The sequence below is a fragment of the Calonectris borealis genome, chromosome 3 (genome assembly GCF_964195595.1).
Source record: "Calonectris borealis chromosome 3, bCalBor7.hap1.2, whole genome shotgun sequence".
Classification (NCBI taxonomy): Eukaryota; Metazoa; Chordata; class Aves; order Procellariiformes; family Procellariidae; genus Calonectris; species Calonectris borealis.
The window spans coordinates 2,595,273-2,612,954 of NC_134314.1; the positions used below are offsets into that span (position 1 = coordinate 2,595,273).

Sequence of the window (17,682 nt, forward strand, 5' to 3'; positions counted from 1 at the left end):
TACAGTCATAGGTACAATCCTAGATTATGTGGTTAAAGTGCTGAAGGTGGCTATCCCAAGCATCTCTCCATGCCATGTTTGCTTCCCGGGGGACAGAAGAGTTTACATCTGCACAGTCTATCCTGTGGCTCACAGATGTAGCAGAGGGACTGATGATTAAATGGTCCAAGGAAATAGTGTGGCAACTTGGCCACTGGCAGGCAGTCTAATGTTGAAGCAAATGTTGCTTCTGCCTCGACTGTGCATAAAGGCTCACACTTTTTTCACTGAGGTCAATCATTTGACATGTTTTATACTGGCATTTTATTAAAGCAGAATGAAAATGCATACCCACTGCTCTCCATTAGCAAACATAGAATAGATATTCAGAAATTATACTTAAGTGTGACCTGCTACTAAATATATATTCTTGATACTCAAAGTTTAGCATAATTCAATCTTGAAAAGGCAAAATCCACTTCTCTCTCTGCAGATGCAGTACAGCTATGGTGAAAAGTTAACTTTTAGCCTCGCTCTGGGCTGGGATGCACTTCCCACAGCTACTATTCAAGCAAAGGTGGGCAACTGCAGGCAGCTACGTCCTATTTTGTATTTATTCTCAATAGACCCTCTTCAGTCTCACCAACCAGGAAAGATTTCTACCGTAAGAGACTGATGAAGAGATTTCCTCTACTGAACTTAGATGATCACTGTACAGTTAATTCCCTTGCTCACAGTCCCTCAGTGCTATTCTTAAGTAGTTGAGAAAGACCTTGCTCTGTTAAACATGCAGGGGAATTTCATGTCAACTTCGACAGATGTTTACACTGTGCACCATCTTGTAGGACCAGACCTGTTACGTGAGATTTATTGCACTCTTTGACTCTCCATAACATGTCCGTGAGAATGAAATGCCAATAATGCAATAAAAAATAATACCGAATCTGCCTGCGATAATGTACATAATGATTATGCCATATTAGATACGCATAATTTCAGCTGCTATTGCACTAAGAGGGCTTGCATCGATTTTTGTGGGTTAATGTAAAGAATATGTCTTAAAAGGCTTTTAGTGACATGTCTGAACCTGTGCTGTCAACTCCTGTTCTCCACTTCAGTGGCAACGGTGTCAATTCTAGCCTCAGTAGAGGGTGAGGCAAAATTCTCAACAGAAATCATCTGCCAGAAGACAGAAGTAAAGGGAACAATTAATGGAGCCAGACCGAACTCTCAAACAAACCCTTTAAAGTTCTTCAGTTATTTTCAGCAGCTATGAATACAGTCTTGCTGAACCCTTCACTTGCACTTCCTACAGACCTGCTGAGGGTTTCACAAGATATTCCTGCTGCTGCATCCAAGATCAACCCAACAGCCAGCATTCACTGCACCCAGTTCCAGATAATCTGTACATCCTGGGCCATGTCTAAGCTAAGCTAATTGCTTCATTTTCTATCTGTTGTTAATAGAGATGGTCTGATTATTACAGATGTACCATAATTCTCTGTTGATTATAGATGTAACCTAGACATAACTTAAAATTTCAAGAAAAATTTAAGTCGTAATTTATACTAAAGAAGCAATCCCACTCTCTCCCCACGACTGCTAAATTCCACCCATGCTGCCATCTCCACTACATCAGCACTTAAATCCCAGTGCTGGCAAAAGGGAGAAGGAGGGAAGGGTTGGGTGGGGGCCCAGTTTTGATTAGGTGAGATGAACCTTATCCTGTTTGCACCTTGACAGAAGGAAATGCTTTCCAGGCTATTACTGTGTATAGTAGACAAGATGTAAGAGGAAGAAGCATTTTTTCCATTTGTATGCCCAAATAATCTGTGTCTTGTCACCCTAAAAAAACGGCTGCTGAGAGCCTAGTCAACTGATGCCCATTTTTAATAACTACAGAGGGAGTTCCAGAAGACTGGAAAAGTGCTAAGGTTTTACTATTATTCAAAAAGCTCTGGATATGTTTTTCCATAAACATATGCTGACTAACTGGATATCATTTTTAAAACAAAACACAGTGACTGTTTTCATACACTGTTAAAAGATGGGAATTTCATTATGACGGCTCACCATGATTCTATGGAGAAACAGGTCAGACAAACAACTTTTCACTCCCTGAGGAAAAAATGCTGATCTGTTGAACACAGTTTTGACTCTGTGCCACTCAAGATATTGTTATCATTCCATATTGTCTGTCAAACATCAAACAGATGAAGAGTTGGTTGGCAGCTCACAAAAACCGCTAGCCATTACAGAATCACCATATTGTAGGAGCTTGTACGGGTGTTCACAGGGATTAACACTAGGACAAAAACTATTCATGGTCTTCAACCACCATCTGGATGATGATATCTGATATGTAAATGATATCTGGTAACATTTGTGATGTGGTAAATAACAAAAATTGAATGCAATTTTAACTATCTGGTAAGCTATTCCTTCAAACTATGTGTTAGTATAAAAAAATGCAAAGTGCAATGGACTGTATGCTAAAAAATGAGGCGCTCGGAGAGCATGTGGGAGAATCAACACTGTCAGAGGAGTGAATAGTCCAGTTTCATCTTGTTAGCAAACAGGGTAAGTCCCTAGGGCTTCAGGTAGGCTCGCAGTACCTTTTCCTGCACTTGTTAAAGCTGAAACTGTGCTGTCTAACTGCTACCACTTCTGCAGGTTGCAGTGAGTGAGTGCAGATCTGCTGCTCATGGGCTGTGCTCTTACCAGGCAGTTCATTCACACACCATTCCCTGCCACAGGGAGGTAATTTCCTTAAAAACAGGGACTTTAACAGGAGTTTCCACAGAAATGTTCACCTGTGGAAAATGATGAAGTCTAACCTGATAAACTGAATGACCATTTTATGTAAATGAAGAGAAAACACTCTCAGTTAGTGCAAAGTTTCTCCTCACAGAAATATTCCATTCATATATTGTCAAATACTGCTGCTGCTCCTTCACTGAAAGTGACAAAAGAGCACAACCCAGGCCAGTATGAGGCCGATGAGAAAAAGGGGATTTAGATTCTCTGATACCTTGCATGGAGCTAAGTACAGCCATACTATTAAGGATGGTTTATCTATTGTAGTTGTTGAGCTCCTGAAATCAAGCCTTTAAATGAAGGATGCTCAGAAGCAAAGCTCTTTAGAAGATACTCACCTTGGGGGAAATTACTTACTGATCTTGAACCTGACACATTTTCTAAATTATTTTTAAATACCTCCTGCTAATATTGCTTTTAACTATTTTGACAACTTCTGAAGCACACAGCACTGCAAACTTCAAGCCATTCTTCGCACTAAGAATTTATGGATCTAGAGAGAATTAATTTACTGGAAATTACATCTACAGCACTATAAAGACTTTGCCCTTAGCAGAGCAGGGTGGAAAAGTTGGCAGCCAGTTAGCTATCATTTCTCCCAAGGAAGGATGTTTCAGAAGTGATATAGAAGCAGTCTGTGAACTGTCTGTAAAGACTCTTCAGTGAAATATGGATTTTAAAAAAAGTCACTAATGCTCTATTGTATAACTCTGTTGAAAATTTCCTAATGAAGGTGAAGGAGAATTTCCCAGCTGGTGAGTAAGTTAACATCAGATCATCGATAGCAAAGAATTTTAGTTGTCTTTCCCTAATAACTATTGATAACTGTCCGCTTTATCAGGGTGGTATGACTTCTCAATGCCTATTAAAAGACTAGCTAATTACTAACAGAGGTACCTTTGTACAGCTTCCATACTACACCTGAGCCCAGCTGAAATAAGCCCCTCTATTTTTTTTTTGAGCAAAGACGCTTTCCCCTATAGAAGAACAAAACAAAATCAGGGGCTGTACCTGAGGGTGTGTTGTAAGTAGAGAAGATCCTGAAACATAGGAAACCTTTTCATAGTGCGACTGGATAATCCAATTGGAACTTCCAAGAGCGTAGCCTGAGCTGAGAGGGGTGACCTGCACAGCACCAAACAGCTCCTGAAACACAGTAAGAGACATTAACTTGGGCAAGCCCCTGAGAGAAGTCAGAACAGGTCATTTTATCAGCAGTGATATCAATTTTAAAAGTAGTTCTGCTATTCAAAACCTTAATGAAGCTAGTTTCCTGAGCTTTATGTCTGCTGTTTTTATTTACCAATGTCTAACAGGACACATGCGCTGAGAAGTTTTTTCCTGAGGCAGGGCCTTCATAAAGTCTGTCTTCCGTGTGAATTCTATGGCATCTGAGTTCACACTGAACCATAACTCTAAATGGAGGAATCAACCAAGGTCTTGATCCTCTGCCTGCCTTTCCTGTATTGAAGGAGCTTGTAGGAGCTTTGTATCTTTGAAGACTCTATACTCCTTTAGTCAAATTTTATTGATATTGGCCAGCAGGAGAGAAGGAAGGACAAGTACTTCTGTACTGATATAAAACTCTGTTTGGGTTACACATTTTGCTGTGGAAAACATAAACTTAACTTCAGACTCACTCACTTTCTAACTTTATTTCTTTTTAAATGCTATCTACTGGTGATTTAGAAACAACACCCTGCAAACTCAATCCAAATTTCAGTTTCAGCTCTGAGCGTAAGCAACCTGACAGTTGTCTCCTTTCCAGGTGTCATTAGAAAGTGTATTGCTTTATCTGCACACAGTAATGTGTTATACTTGTTTTGAGAAAGGAAAATAAGCCTCCATGTATACCTCACTAATGTGATCTACTTTCTGGTTACTGAATAATAGAACAAGCATCTGATTCATGCAGTACTAATGATTTTTCTAGTATCTCAATACATATTTGGATGCCTTGCAAAACAAAACAGGGTCTCCATCCCTCAGAGCGTGTAAACCAAGGCTCTAGATTCTGCTGATATGCAGACGTGTAAAAATGGGCAACAAACCATTCTTGATGCTGTCACGTTTTGGGTTAACTGGCTAATTAGGGTCCGATTACTTTAAAAGTTTGCTTTGAGAAGAGATAAAATATGTTCTAGAAATGTCTCTTTTTTCCCCAATAACTATAAAAGAATGATTGGATCAGATGCACAGATCTAAAATTAGGCGAGATTCATCCACACTGTGAGAATAGTGGAAAATGAACAGTAACCACCCATGGATACTGAGGAAGTCCAAATGCCCTCAATCTGTCCAGTTGCTAGACAAAGCTGCAGCTGTTACTTATGTCAGCAGCCATGTTAACATGGTCTTTTTTCACCAGGCTGCAATGCAGCACCACACAAGCCCAAATCCACTAAATTTAGTACACAGTACCACTGGTTACTGTTTCAAACTGTCTTACACAAACAGTAGTCTCCAAACTTCAGTGGCCCATTGCGTAAGAAAAAGGAGCAAATAAAAAGCTTTGGGTACACAACTTTAACCCATCTTTTTATTTCTTAGGGCCCTGAGCAGCACTAGCAGGTATCATGGCCCACATGCTGCCTACAAGCTATAAGGGAACAGTGTATCTGCAGACTACCGAATTGTTGGTTCAGTTCGTTCTAGAAACTACACTGGATTATAGTCAACGGCATTATAGACAACAAATGTTAGCTGGGAACCCTGGGAAAGGAGTTTTTGAAGTTCAATTCGAACCATTAGGTCTTGTTTACAATCCCTAATTTGCTGTATAAAAAAAAGTGGAGGCTAAAGCACTCAAAAGATTCCCAGAAGTGAGATATGGTAACTCAGAAGGGGATGTGGCTTACAAACAGAGAGGATACATTCATTTGGTACATCCTCCCTCTCAGTGGGAGGCTCTCAGTGGGAGCTCTCAGTGGGCCAGCAATCAACTCCAAATTTGAAGGTACGCCACCTTAAAATTGGCCTCCCCAAGGAAGAGGAGAAACAAATGGATACTGCCTGATTTCACCAAACAAGAACCCTTCCTGGGAGGCCGACTGAGGGACATTCAATATAACCTTCCCTTGCTTTCCTAGGCTAGGGTAACTAGATCTTACACAGGATCTAGAGGAAAGAAGAAAAGGAAGAGCATTTCCAGAGAAAAGCTGGGAAACAACAACTTGTTACTGTTGACCTGAGGATAGCTCTACAGGTACTCACAATTTTCTGAGAATACCCCACCAGCTGGATCTTACTGAGTGCAGCATTCACTTCTGGCATGGTGTAGCACTTCCTCCACATAGACACCTCCACCGCGTCCTTCAGAGGGGCGGGCAGCAATCTGCAAAGATCAACGGGGTGTGGGCATTTTCAGAACTTCCCGATGGACCACCAGTTTTTATTCCCATTTATATTCTCCAGATCTCAGATTTTCTCTTTTTCTCTTTTTATTTTAAATAAGCCTGATGCTTCAAAGTGATGAGCAAGACTTTCTGCCTGTTGAGGAGCAGAACCACACTGCCCATTTTGCCTCACCCCAAAGACTGCTCTCCTTCAGCTCTCTTTGTTGTTGTTCCTATTCAGCCCTTTCATCAAAGACGTAGCTGTGATGAAGGTGTTATAGCAACTCCTGTGATATTTTCACTGCTGATGAAAGATGTTGGCTGATCTGACACGTCAACATGAAATGCACCACTAGAATTGGTAGAGATGACTGGGATCTTGGATCAGTGTCTCTTTTGCATACCCTAAGAATCTGAAAACAAAAGTAAGCCACAATCTAGTGATTAAAATACAGGCACCAGACCATGAACAAAGGCTGACTCTCCTCTCATTTTTGTCACCAGTCTCTTACAAGAGCACGTGCCCCTGCAGCTCAGCTCCTTTCCCTCAACTCAGGTACTGCACTTGCCTTCAGAGTGTACTGGCAAGTATACATTAGCTGACACTGCAGAGCTCTTTGAAATCCCCTACACGGAAGTATTTAAGATGTTTTACACCAAAGTAAAATCCATCCATTCTGCTCTTCACAGACATTGCAAGTTAGCTGGACAGCGTTGTCAAGGGAAAAAGTGAACTGTAATGTCACAGGCTCTAAGAGAGATGGTTAACTTCTGGGAAATAAATCTTCCTTAGCAACATGAACTGAGGCAGGAAGCAGCACAGCTGCCAAATGCATAAGAAGAATAGGATTTTTTTTGTATATTAAACCAATGCTAAATCAAAGGCTAATTCAAACCAATTTCCAAAGATTTATGGAAATTGGTCAAGTTTCTTTGATCAATTTGTTTAAAGGAATTTAATTTATTGTTATATCTACCAGGTCAGTGAACTCCTCCATAATTTAAGATACTGAAGAAAGGATTAAGGCCAGCTATTGCCAAGACCGCTGTACAGGTCTAGTGTGATAACTGTAATTCCAGCACATGCTGGCTGAAAGCATACTGCGCTTAAGGAAACAAACAAAGCGTTCAAGGTCTTTTTTGGGAAGTCATAAGCAACAAAACACCAAACAATGTGGATAGTTGTCCACTGTTGCACTGAAGCAAATTGCCTGTAAAAGCCTTTAACCTACCATAAGAAGCATTTAGTGTTGGATGCTTTCAGGAGCTTCTCTTCTGGGAAGAGAAGAATATATCTCCAGGTAATGAAGAAAAGTGGGGAATTGTCCTTGGTGATTGAAGTAAGTTTCTATTAGCCTTGACTCTGTGGCTACACTGTAAATATACTCTGATCCCTAATAGAGACCAGTGGCACCAGCCTCCAGTGGTTTCATTCTTTACTGAGTGGCACAGAGAGACAATGAGGACTGCTGGTTCCTCGGATGTGCCCCTGCTGGCATTCAATCTGTCACCCATGCTTTTGAAATTTGTACAGAAAGTTACTAGAGGATATTTTAAAGTCTAGAGTGAACCTATTAACACTGTGGCAACATCCTATTATGGATCACCTCATAACCACCAGACGTATGTGGGCAGATGCCAGGACAGCCAATCTACAGCCACAGACAGGAAGATATCGCGAACCAGCATGATCCAGTAGTTAGTATACAAAATTTATGCTTAAGAAACTCAGAGGCTTGTATTCTTAACTGGGCATCTGCACAGAGACAGTCCCTCCTGTTCAATGTAAAGGATAACATTTAGTATATGACATAACATGCTCTTGTTGGAAGGGAGAGGAGGATGGCACTACCAAACTAGATCAGAATGCCGGCCTCTCTTCTCCACTGCTCTGTCTCAGGAAACAGCCTGTTTCAGACACTTTATAGAAAGATATAAGAAACCATCAAACAGGTAGTCGACAAAGTGCCTTTCATAAGGCAAACTTCCTCTTTAGCCCCCTGAATCCTAATCAGTGTGAAATATATCCTGGTTGAGCATCTATAGAGCTTCCATGAGATTGCTCATTTAAAATAAAAACCAATGGTAATAAAACTTGCTAAGCAATTAGTTCAGACTGGATCTGATAATGGAAAAACGTAAGCCACTATAATGAACTTACTATATTTTATACAGTATTTGCATTTAAAATGCTTCAATGCTTTATCTAATGAAGATGATAATACTCTGTGTTTTATACTAACTATTCAGAGTAGAACTAGCTGAACTGTAAAGCGGTAATGGTGATTCATCAGCCTGAAAAATTAAAGTTAGACTCAGAAGTAATAAGTATTCTGTCCTAGCAATAGCCAAGTATTAAAAAAAAAATTCACCAAGGATCACATTTTCTTAAATAACGGATGTCAGTCCAACCCTGCATGTGCTATTAGCCAGGTGTTAATTTGTGGATCAGTAGATGTTTGCTCACATGCTATAATAATCAGTTCCATTCACGCTTGCATGACACTTGTCACCAGGAATCTCAAAACACTTTGCAAACATTAATTAAGTCCCTCTATACCCTCTATGGTGGATAGGAGCTCCATTTTACAGAAGCATAGGGAGCTGAACAGGGAAACTCCGAGCACAGGTGGGGCACAGTTGGAAAGGGAATTCAGATTTGTCCCCCTGTTCCAGCTCACAGACAACACTGGTTCGTACCAGTCTCGAGGCAGAGTTTATGATACGTAGACTTTTGCTACTAAACAGCTGCAGGGCTCTTGGTTATGTTTTGCTATCCCCACTAGCATAGCATTTCTTTGCTCTGCCTCTATCTCATACTTGGGGAAGGTGTGCATTTTACTTCTGAAAGCTGAGGGACCTGCCATTTGACCAAGGTTCCCAACAACATACGATATTGTGGCAGTGCTGTGTGCTCTACAGAGGTCTTGTAAGTGGGACAGAAGGGTTGGTCCTGTCTATCCCCAGAGGTGGGCTCTTACACCTTCCTCCTACCTCCACTGGTACCCCATTACAACAGCTACTTGATGTACCAAGGAGGAAGTGTCAATGTTAGGGCACTTCCCAAGCAATATACGACAGAAAAATGTATTTTAAGCACCGCTACAACAAAAAGACTCTAGCCTTCTATAGCAGTTGAATCAGAACACAGATCACCTCTCTGTGTTCACCTCTGGAATAGTCAACAGCACACAAAGTGCTAGACAGCACTTTTTCTAAAATACGACCACCAGGAAAGTGACATTAAATGAGCTCTAAGATATATGATTCTCCTTTAAACCATGCATACAAAACACATTCAGTAGTGTGATGAGAATAATGGCTCCAGTCCTCTCTCTTCACATCATTGTGAGCTTCAGGAGTGGTTCTGGTCAGGCCAGCGGACTCCAAAATTAAAAAAAAAAAACCACTATCCTGATCGGAGTATACATCAACCAGCACCAAATCCTGATCAACTTTATTGTCTTGTTTTACATCTGTGTTTTACTTTCCTTCTTCAGAAGAGTGAGAGTTACAGTGCTGAGATAAGACTGCTCCTAAGCTCAGCAGGGGAGTACAATATATAGCTAAACATATGTTAATTTGGATTTTTAATTTCTTTGCGTTGTGATATTGGAAAATGTCAAGACTACTTTTATAATGTATGAAATAATTCATTTTTAGTAAACTTTTAAATCAAGCCACGTTAAGAATTAGGAATAGGAAATGGGAGATCAATTAAAAATGCACAAAGTAGCTTTTAAAAATAACTTTCTAATTAACCGGCCTTAACTTTAATATGTGCTAAAAACAAAACTGTATCCTCCACAGCACGTTGTGCACTTAAAGTTGTTTTTATTTCCAAAGAAAGCATTATCTGCAATTATAAATTGTATGGATAATTTTTAGATTATATAGGCTTTCAAAATTTTAGATGTAGATGATCTCAATTTTGAGCACCTCGTTTTTACATATAGCTGAAATAATGGACATGGAGTTTCCAACTTACCTTTTTTATTCAAAGTTCAATTTGTTTCTAAGCTTTGAAAGAAAGCAAAAAACCACCTCTGTCATCCAAGTGTAAAAGAGACTGCAGCCCAGGAAAGAAAGGTAGCACTGCTCTGTGGTTGGCCACCAGCGACTTCCAACACTTGTATCTTGACTTTCTTAGCATTTCAGCAAACATGAATGTAAATGTATTTTTAAATTAAAATTATTCCAATACAATATAATTAAGTTTAAATAGCTTGCTAATTTCAACAACTTTTTATGATGTTAATACAAAAATCTGCTGGTTTTATCTACCATCATGGAGCTAAACTATGGGAGGGAAGATCAGGAGAGACTTTTGTGTTACCAAGTCTTCCTCCAAGAATCAAACTTGTATGGTTGTTTGGAAGACCAACAATGTGCAAACGATTAAAGAAAGAACTGATCCAAGGAGTCACAGTGTAAACCTCTTAGGCTTTTTTTTCTGCTTTATGGTGGTAGCAATCTCAAATGTTGGGAGCTGACCCATCATTACAGTGAATTCTAAACATTGGTTAGCGTTTTAGGACAGTCACCCTTTCCCAGTGGCTTGTTCCTTACCTCTGTACCTCCTTGTTCTTCCACATGGAGGCAGACTGAGCCTTTGGCACACGTTCAATGGAATTCACCAGTTCTTCCATGAGAAGCCTGAAAAGACATCATAACTAAACTAGTATTGCAGCCTTGCACACAGGAGAGAACTTTGTCCCAAATGTTTCCAAAATATCATACAAATTGTAACACTATTGGGCAGTTTTAAAGAGGGGTTCTTCCCGCAAAGGTATCGCAGCAATTACCCCTCATCAATACTACCCCTGTTTCCCCACTGAGGGCGTCAAGCTCAAGTTAGTCCAATTCTGTCCGCCTGGTTTCAACAGCAGATGATCTGGCCCACTGTGTTATGAGTTATTTGGAAAATAGCAGGACAAGAGGAACTCCCAAATCTCTCTCCTGCTGTGCAGGATGATTTCTTCATTACTGACTGCTTGTCATAGGGAATGAGACAAAATATACAAAGAAAACTCATTAGCTGATGCCTGTTTATCACTTAGAGAAGCCAAGCACATTGTCAGAGCGAACTCTCCTCATCTACAAATGCACAATACAGCATTTGAGACAGAAAAATATTTCAGGCATTAAAAATTGGCACTGCAGATCTCACTGCCCAAAACTAAGCAGCATTTGTAATTGTATGCATGTTTCTCCTTGAAGGTAGGAGGTGACAGATTTAACTGCAGAAGAATGGCATCTGAAATTACTTGGGGTGGGGAGAACCACACCAGTATACTCTCCAACAAGACTATGCTTGTTATCTTCAGCTATGGGCCAGCAATACCCCAGAAGTCTACTACTAGTTCATATTTACACAATTCCTTTCTCCTACAAGGGCCTTCAGTTTCTGTTTGTTTTTACACAAAGGGAGAATTACTCTGGCATGGAAAGTTTGCGTAGGACCTTTAATGGACAAAGATTCCTGCCCTAAAGTGCTTACAGAGTAGTTCAGATACCATCGCCTAATCTGGTTTCTAATTATTGAACATGGCAGCTGTTCTGCATGAGAGATGAATATAGCACAAGTCCAGTTAGACTTCATGGAGGGCCAAACCTGCAGCCTTTGGAATTGACTTATCCAATCAACAGACAACTTTGTAAGAAAAGACTGCCAAATTTAATGACCAAGTATTAAGTTTTTGACTGCATTGTCAGGTCTTACATTTTCTACTTCAGTCTCATATTTCTGCTGTTTTTCTTAGCGCTTCTCTTTGGAGTTCAGAGCTTCTGTACCTTAACTGTCATTTCAGATGAAGCTAGCTTAAATTCCCTTCCATGGTGTGGAGGAAAGTATGATTATATGAATTTCAAATGCTGAAAAACTGCAAGGCAATAATCTTAAAGTCATTTATTGTTGAAAAGATTGGTGATTCTTCTTTTGTTTAAGGGGAGCAGAGAGGAGCAGGAGAGATCTTTGATTCATGGTTTTTGAAGGTTTGAAGTTGGCTATATGGTAATTGCTGCTCAAGGTGTCTCAGTCCACTCAAGATCTACACATCTGCTGCCTGGACTCAACACAAAGCACCTGCTGTAAATGTTGAAGACAGATGGTTCCAGAGGTTGGGAAACATTGAGTTAACACATTTGCAGCACTAAGGACTTGGCTGGCATTCAGCTACTGCCTAAGAGCCTCTTCGGAACATTAGACACCACTCCTCTACCCATATTGTCCTTTACACCTTTTCCTTAGCAGTGATGAAAGAGGAGTAGAGAATATTAAGGGGCTTTTTACCTGCCAATTTGAACAGTGGGCTCAGTGGCGTACACTGTTCCAGTGAATCCTGTGTACTCTGTGATATAGGGCAATGCCATCATGCAGTGATAGTTTGAGATCAAGATTACATCTACTGTGGAGAGGTCGAGCAGCTCAGTCTGAAAACAGAGGAAAGAGATAAGCAACATATAACCCCTTCATGCAGTTTAAGCAATGGCAGAAAAACTTCTTGTTCTTTTTTTTTTTTAAACTTTATATTGCAGGAATGTAACCAGTTTCCTAAAAAAATGGCGGGGGGCATGTCTCAGCTGTGGCAAAGATTAATGTTTCCTTTAAATTAACAAGATTTATTTAAAAAGCCCCCTAAAATTATTCCCTTCTCAAATCTGAAAAGGAAACCATGTCCTGGGTTTTGTCTGTCTTTCATGTAATGAAATGGCTGCCGTTAAGAGAGGCATGACGATTACACTTTTATCAAAGAACTGATGTGTGTGCTTCCTTAGGGATGAACACCATGCAGACACCAAAACCTCTACAGTAGCACTTTAGCAGGGTGTCTCATATTTTTTATGTGGCACATGGTGCTGTACCCCAGGAGAGTGAGAGAGAAGAATGTAGGTTGTATTTATTCATATGCTTAAAATAATTCTCATATTTTCCCAAACTAAATGCTTGGCATCTTTATCATTCACATTTTCTTCAGCAGGAGATTAAGTTCATTCATAGGATACAACAAAACAGACTGGTGGGTCCAATTTGTTTTGATGTGACAGTTAAGACAGCAGTTCAGAGAGTGAAAGAAGATTTCACACATTGTTAAAGGAATTTTAATTAGAAATATTTACTGGTAATGCTATAACACAAATGGTGTCAAGTCAGAAATTCACAAGATATATGACCTCTAACTCAGTTATTATAGAGCAGCTAATGGAATTCAACACTCATCAAGCACATATTATCTGATTACAAGGCTTGGTCCAGCAATTTGAATAAAAAAGGCAAGAAAGTAGGTCACTCGGCTTTTCAGAGGGCTGACACAGTGCTCTGGTGACAAGCTGCTTAACTCACAGCTAAGCGTTCATGGTTTCAATCCATGACCACAGCTGATGAGGAAGGCATGTTCTCCAAGCTGAGTACAGTAGGTGAAACACCATCCTCAGATTCATGACAGGGCACCCTTTTATCTTACTAAGCTTGCCAGGCAGAAATACACTCACTACATGGTGTCAAAGAGTCTGCTGACGCCTGCTCCTACCACACTGGCCCTTCATGGCTTGGTTTTCAGCCGTATCCAGACCATACAGAATCAAATGGGGAGGCACTCAGCCCTGAGCTGAATCCAGCCCAGCGAGCCATCAGGAGGATACAGACTACCGCTTTCCAAGCTTAAGCGTCCCACATCTCAGCATCCTAGAAGCATTTACTTAATAGGATGAAAAGGGTGTCAAAACCAAAACAAAGTAAAATCTTCCCTGGGACTTCAGCAATTTCACTAAAAGTGCCTATGAACCAAAGAGGTTTAAAAACGTTTCCTGAATGTGAAGTGAGGGAGACCAGAAGGTTGCCAAGCAAAGAGAGGGCTGCACCCTGCACTCTGACATGTGGAAGTGTACTCTGCTGCTGAGACAGCCTCTTATCACCTTGTGGCTTCTGGATTACATTCAAAACTTGGCTTTCTTTGACAATGGTGTTCCTGGAAGTGATACTGAGATTCTCAAACTAGCTGCTTTTGCAGACAAGTTTCTTCAAAAGAAGTGGCATGGAAGGAGACAAAAAAGACGACAAAGCCTCTTTCACACAAGCTCCTTCTTATACTATGCTGCCAAACACCGGCAACTTATCTACTCTGCTGATGCATTTGGCTGGCTGTGACATCTGAACTCCCCTCCAGACAGGGGAGCCTGTGAAGCTAGAGATGTGAGCTGTGAATCACTAGCAGATCTGTTCCCCATGCTTGCGGAGAAGGCTTGGCATCTGTTGGGAACTTTGGGAACTGAAGCATTTGAGAGGCCATTTGTAAAGTTCCTACAATGGTGACATGTGCAGCTGGTTGCTGTCTCCTAGTTGTAACATGGACTGCTGGAAAACAGAGTTAGATTCAGTGATGACACCGGCATAATGAAGCATCAACTCCCCATCAGTCATATTTAGAGCTACACATGTGGATATTTTCCAGCCCAACAAAGTAACCAGAAAGCCTAGCAGAAGCACCCTAAACACCAGCAGATTACCATTCCTGTGCATGGCCTCAATTCCAAAGGGAATCCAGAACATAAACTCCATTCTTCCCAAGATCTGGGACATAATGGCACTTTCTAGGCATACAGATGCTTCCTACATCTCTCCCTTCTTCAGAACAGTAACCAGAAAGCACACAGGAACCCAGAATTATTAGGGATTTTTTTTTTTTGTGATTGGATTATATCCATTCCTGTTGGGCAAAACAAGTAATTGCACACAGATCTGTTGATATCACTTGCCAAAACCAGTACCAGAGCTGCCAGCTTGCTTCGAAGAATCAAAATGATAAGAGTCAGAAGCTGCAAGAGGTGAGTTTCATGGAATCAACAGACAGAAACACTATTGCCAGAACCCCAGCAAGCTGACAACAACCTTCCAGGAGTGTTCTGTACTTCCTGTCAACAAGGTCAGGCAGAAAGGAAAAAAAAATCCCTGCCCAAAAGCAATCGTCCCTGTCTTTGAAAGACAGAGAAAAGATCCCAACATGAAATGAAAGAACTGATGTTATCACAGTCCGAACACAGCTGAGGAAAGAGGATACTGTTCCCAGACTATTCCTTATCATTCACCCCCACCACTCTCTGCTCAGCTTTTTACTCTTTCAGCTCTCCTACATACACCATTAATCTGATCAGTCAGGTAAGCCCAGTTAATTCAAACATTTTCAATAGTCTTGCTTTCTTTTTTTTAAACCCAGGTATTCTTGAAAAAAAAACAGCTTGAGAAGCAGCTACTTGCAGTAATGTCAGTGGATATGAAGGTACAGTTCCTCCCTCAAAGAGGCAGTAATGAATAGCTAAGAAGGCAGCAAAACTTTTCAAGCTAAATTTGCTGCCGGCAGAACAGCACATCTGACTGCAGCCCAGCAGAATCAAACAGTGGCTTAACCACACGGTCGGCTCCCCAGGGGAGCTCCACTAGGCAGGTCATGCATCTGCGGTTAGAGACAAGCAGCTTTGCTTGTCTTCATTCACTGCCCTTATCTAAATTAGCACATGTATCCTGTCATAATCGAGTCCAGCTCAGTCATATTGTCTTTGGAAGGCCCATAAAAAAGGACAGTTAAGTCTTACTCTTCTGTGAGATATCGATCTGCTGAAGGAGACCTTCCAGGTCTCCCAAAACCATTGCTGAAAAGGGCTGTTTCCATCCTTTTTCCAGTGTCATAGATACTAGAGGCACCTTAACAACACAGAGGTTTTAGTAGTATTATTTACTACTGAGTACCAATAAATTAGCACAAATCTGATAATAATAATTTAGCAAGTTTCTCCCACATGATTGAACGGAGTCAGATTTTTCAGTAAGGCTTTGAACAAACTCACCTCTGGTAAACAGAACTCAGGCACAGAGTCTACAAACACATGGCCAGAGCACTCTTTTAGTTCCTGTGAGAAAACATCAACAGAGAAGACACAAAAATACAATGCAATGTTATTCCAATGCAGCAGATTTTGCACTTTCAGAACCTTTTCTTTATCACAGGTAATTTCCAGCCCACCACTACATTATGTTTATCCCCCTTCTAGATACAATTTGCTGTAAGCAGATCTGCTGAAATTGCTTTCATGCGAGATGAGGCTGCTTGGCACTTCGAGGGATCAGATCCTCGTTTGGAGGAACAGAGACAGCACTCTGGTAGGTAAGGAAAGAGACCCTAGTAACCACTGGCTGGTTTTGCTGGGGCCACGAAGGAGGTGCTGTCCTATGAAGCTGTGTTTTCTCTGCTCTTCCAACTGCAGATGCAACGGCTGGGAAATCTGCAACAATGCAAGTTGACTTTGTCTATCAGAATCAGAAGTAAAGTATGAACTGAAAAGTGGATCATGAAGACCACTCTTCTCAGAACTGCTGCTCTCCTGACCTGGAAGGTATGTGCAGCACCTTTCTAGTGCCCTGGCTATCTTACAAGTTTGGAATTTAGTTTTGGTTCCCAATATCAAAGCTTTTCTGTCTTATTAGGAGCAGAATACAATTTTTAGCCCCCGTCTCAGAGCATTTGACGAAACATCCTTTGGGGATCTAAGCTCCACGTGACACTTCTTGTTAGATTTATCTTTACTGGATCTCAAATCCTCTATTTTCTTCCTTTTTTTTCAAGGCTGACATCAGAAATCTATGTCACATGAAAAGTCACATTCTTCAGGATTATGTATGGAACAAAAATATTCCCAACTCCAGTCCTAACACACCTCACAGGCTACCTATCACCCACTCTGCCTTCTCTCGTGGATGCTTCTCTTGCTTGTCCCAAAGTGAGTGGTCTCAGCCAGCTTCAGACTGACAGAATTAAAGATTGAATCCAATTCTTAATAATTACAGTGCACCTGCCAACTAATAACGAATGAGCAATTACATCTAGTGGCAGAAGTCTCCTAACCTCATCTCAAGGGAGTTCAAAATGATTAAAACTAGATCGCAGCAAATTTCAATGCCTCTCCAGGACTTAAGTTTTATAACTGTCACCCAGAGAGTGCTATAACAGGAATGTCCACCCGACATGATAAAACATCCCCCTTTGACTCCTTCCCTTGCCTTTTTCCAGCATGGGTCAAAGAATTTACCATTCCAAGCAGTTACAATTGTCAAGGTGAAGGTAAGAGATGCTGCCTTTGAATTTTTAACACGATTTCCATTGTCGTTGTGTGAGTTTGAAGATTTATCCTGAGCACACACTGCAGCAGCAGTACCTCAGAAATGTAAATACATCACATATAAAAATATACTGACAGCCTATCCGTTCTTTGGACAGAGCAGAGCCCACAGCTCTGAGACCAAGGCTGGCATTCAGGAGAAACAAATTCAAGGGAATTCAAACTGGGCAACTCCATTTCTGTCGCTGAGCCTCTGTAGCTCTGCGATTGCCCGTTAGCATGTGCTCTGAATAAAGTTGTTACTATTTTACTAACAGAAATGCTGCCTATACAGTTTCTTTTGTCTCCAATGAGAAGAAAAATCAGGTCTTTAATCTATGATCTTCAGCTCCCTTGCCTGTAAAAATCAGATCAATCCATTTTGTCCACCTCAAAGTCGCCT

At 40.8% G+C, this 17,682-nt stretch overlaps 1 protein-coding gene across 8 annotated transcripts in view; it reads right to left on the minus strand.

The window, feature by feature from the left end:
- The window catches only part of INTS9 (integrator complex subunit 9), a 74,830-nt gene that overhangs the window by 47,087 nt on the left and 10,061 nt on the right, over positions 1-17,682 (minus strand). For all 8 annotated transcript variants that reach the window (XR_012672841.1, XR_012672842.1, XR_012672843.1 and 5 more), the window contains 5 exons: positions 15,972-16,034; positions 12,424-12,563; positions 10,701-10,787; positions 6,010-6,130; positions 3,808-3,942 (listed from right to left, as the gene is read on the minus strand). Coding sequence is in view for 5 of the 8 variants with exons in the window: in XM_075144813.1 (XP_075000914.1) it covers positions 3,808-3,942; positions 6,010-6,130; positions 10,701-10,787; positions 12,424-12,563; positions 15,972-16,034 (546 nt within the window). In the remaining 3 variants the exon portion in view is untranslated. The remainder of the gene's footprint in view (positions 1-3,807; positions 3,943-6,009; positions 6,131-10,700; positions 10,788-12,423; positions 12,564-15,971; positions 16,035-17,682) is intronic.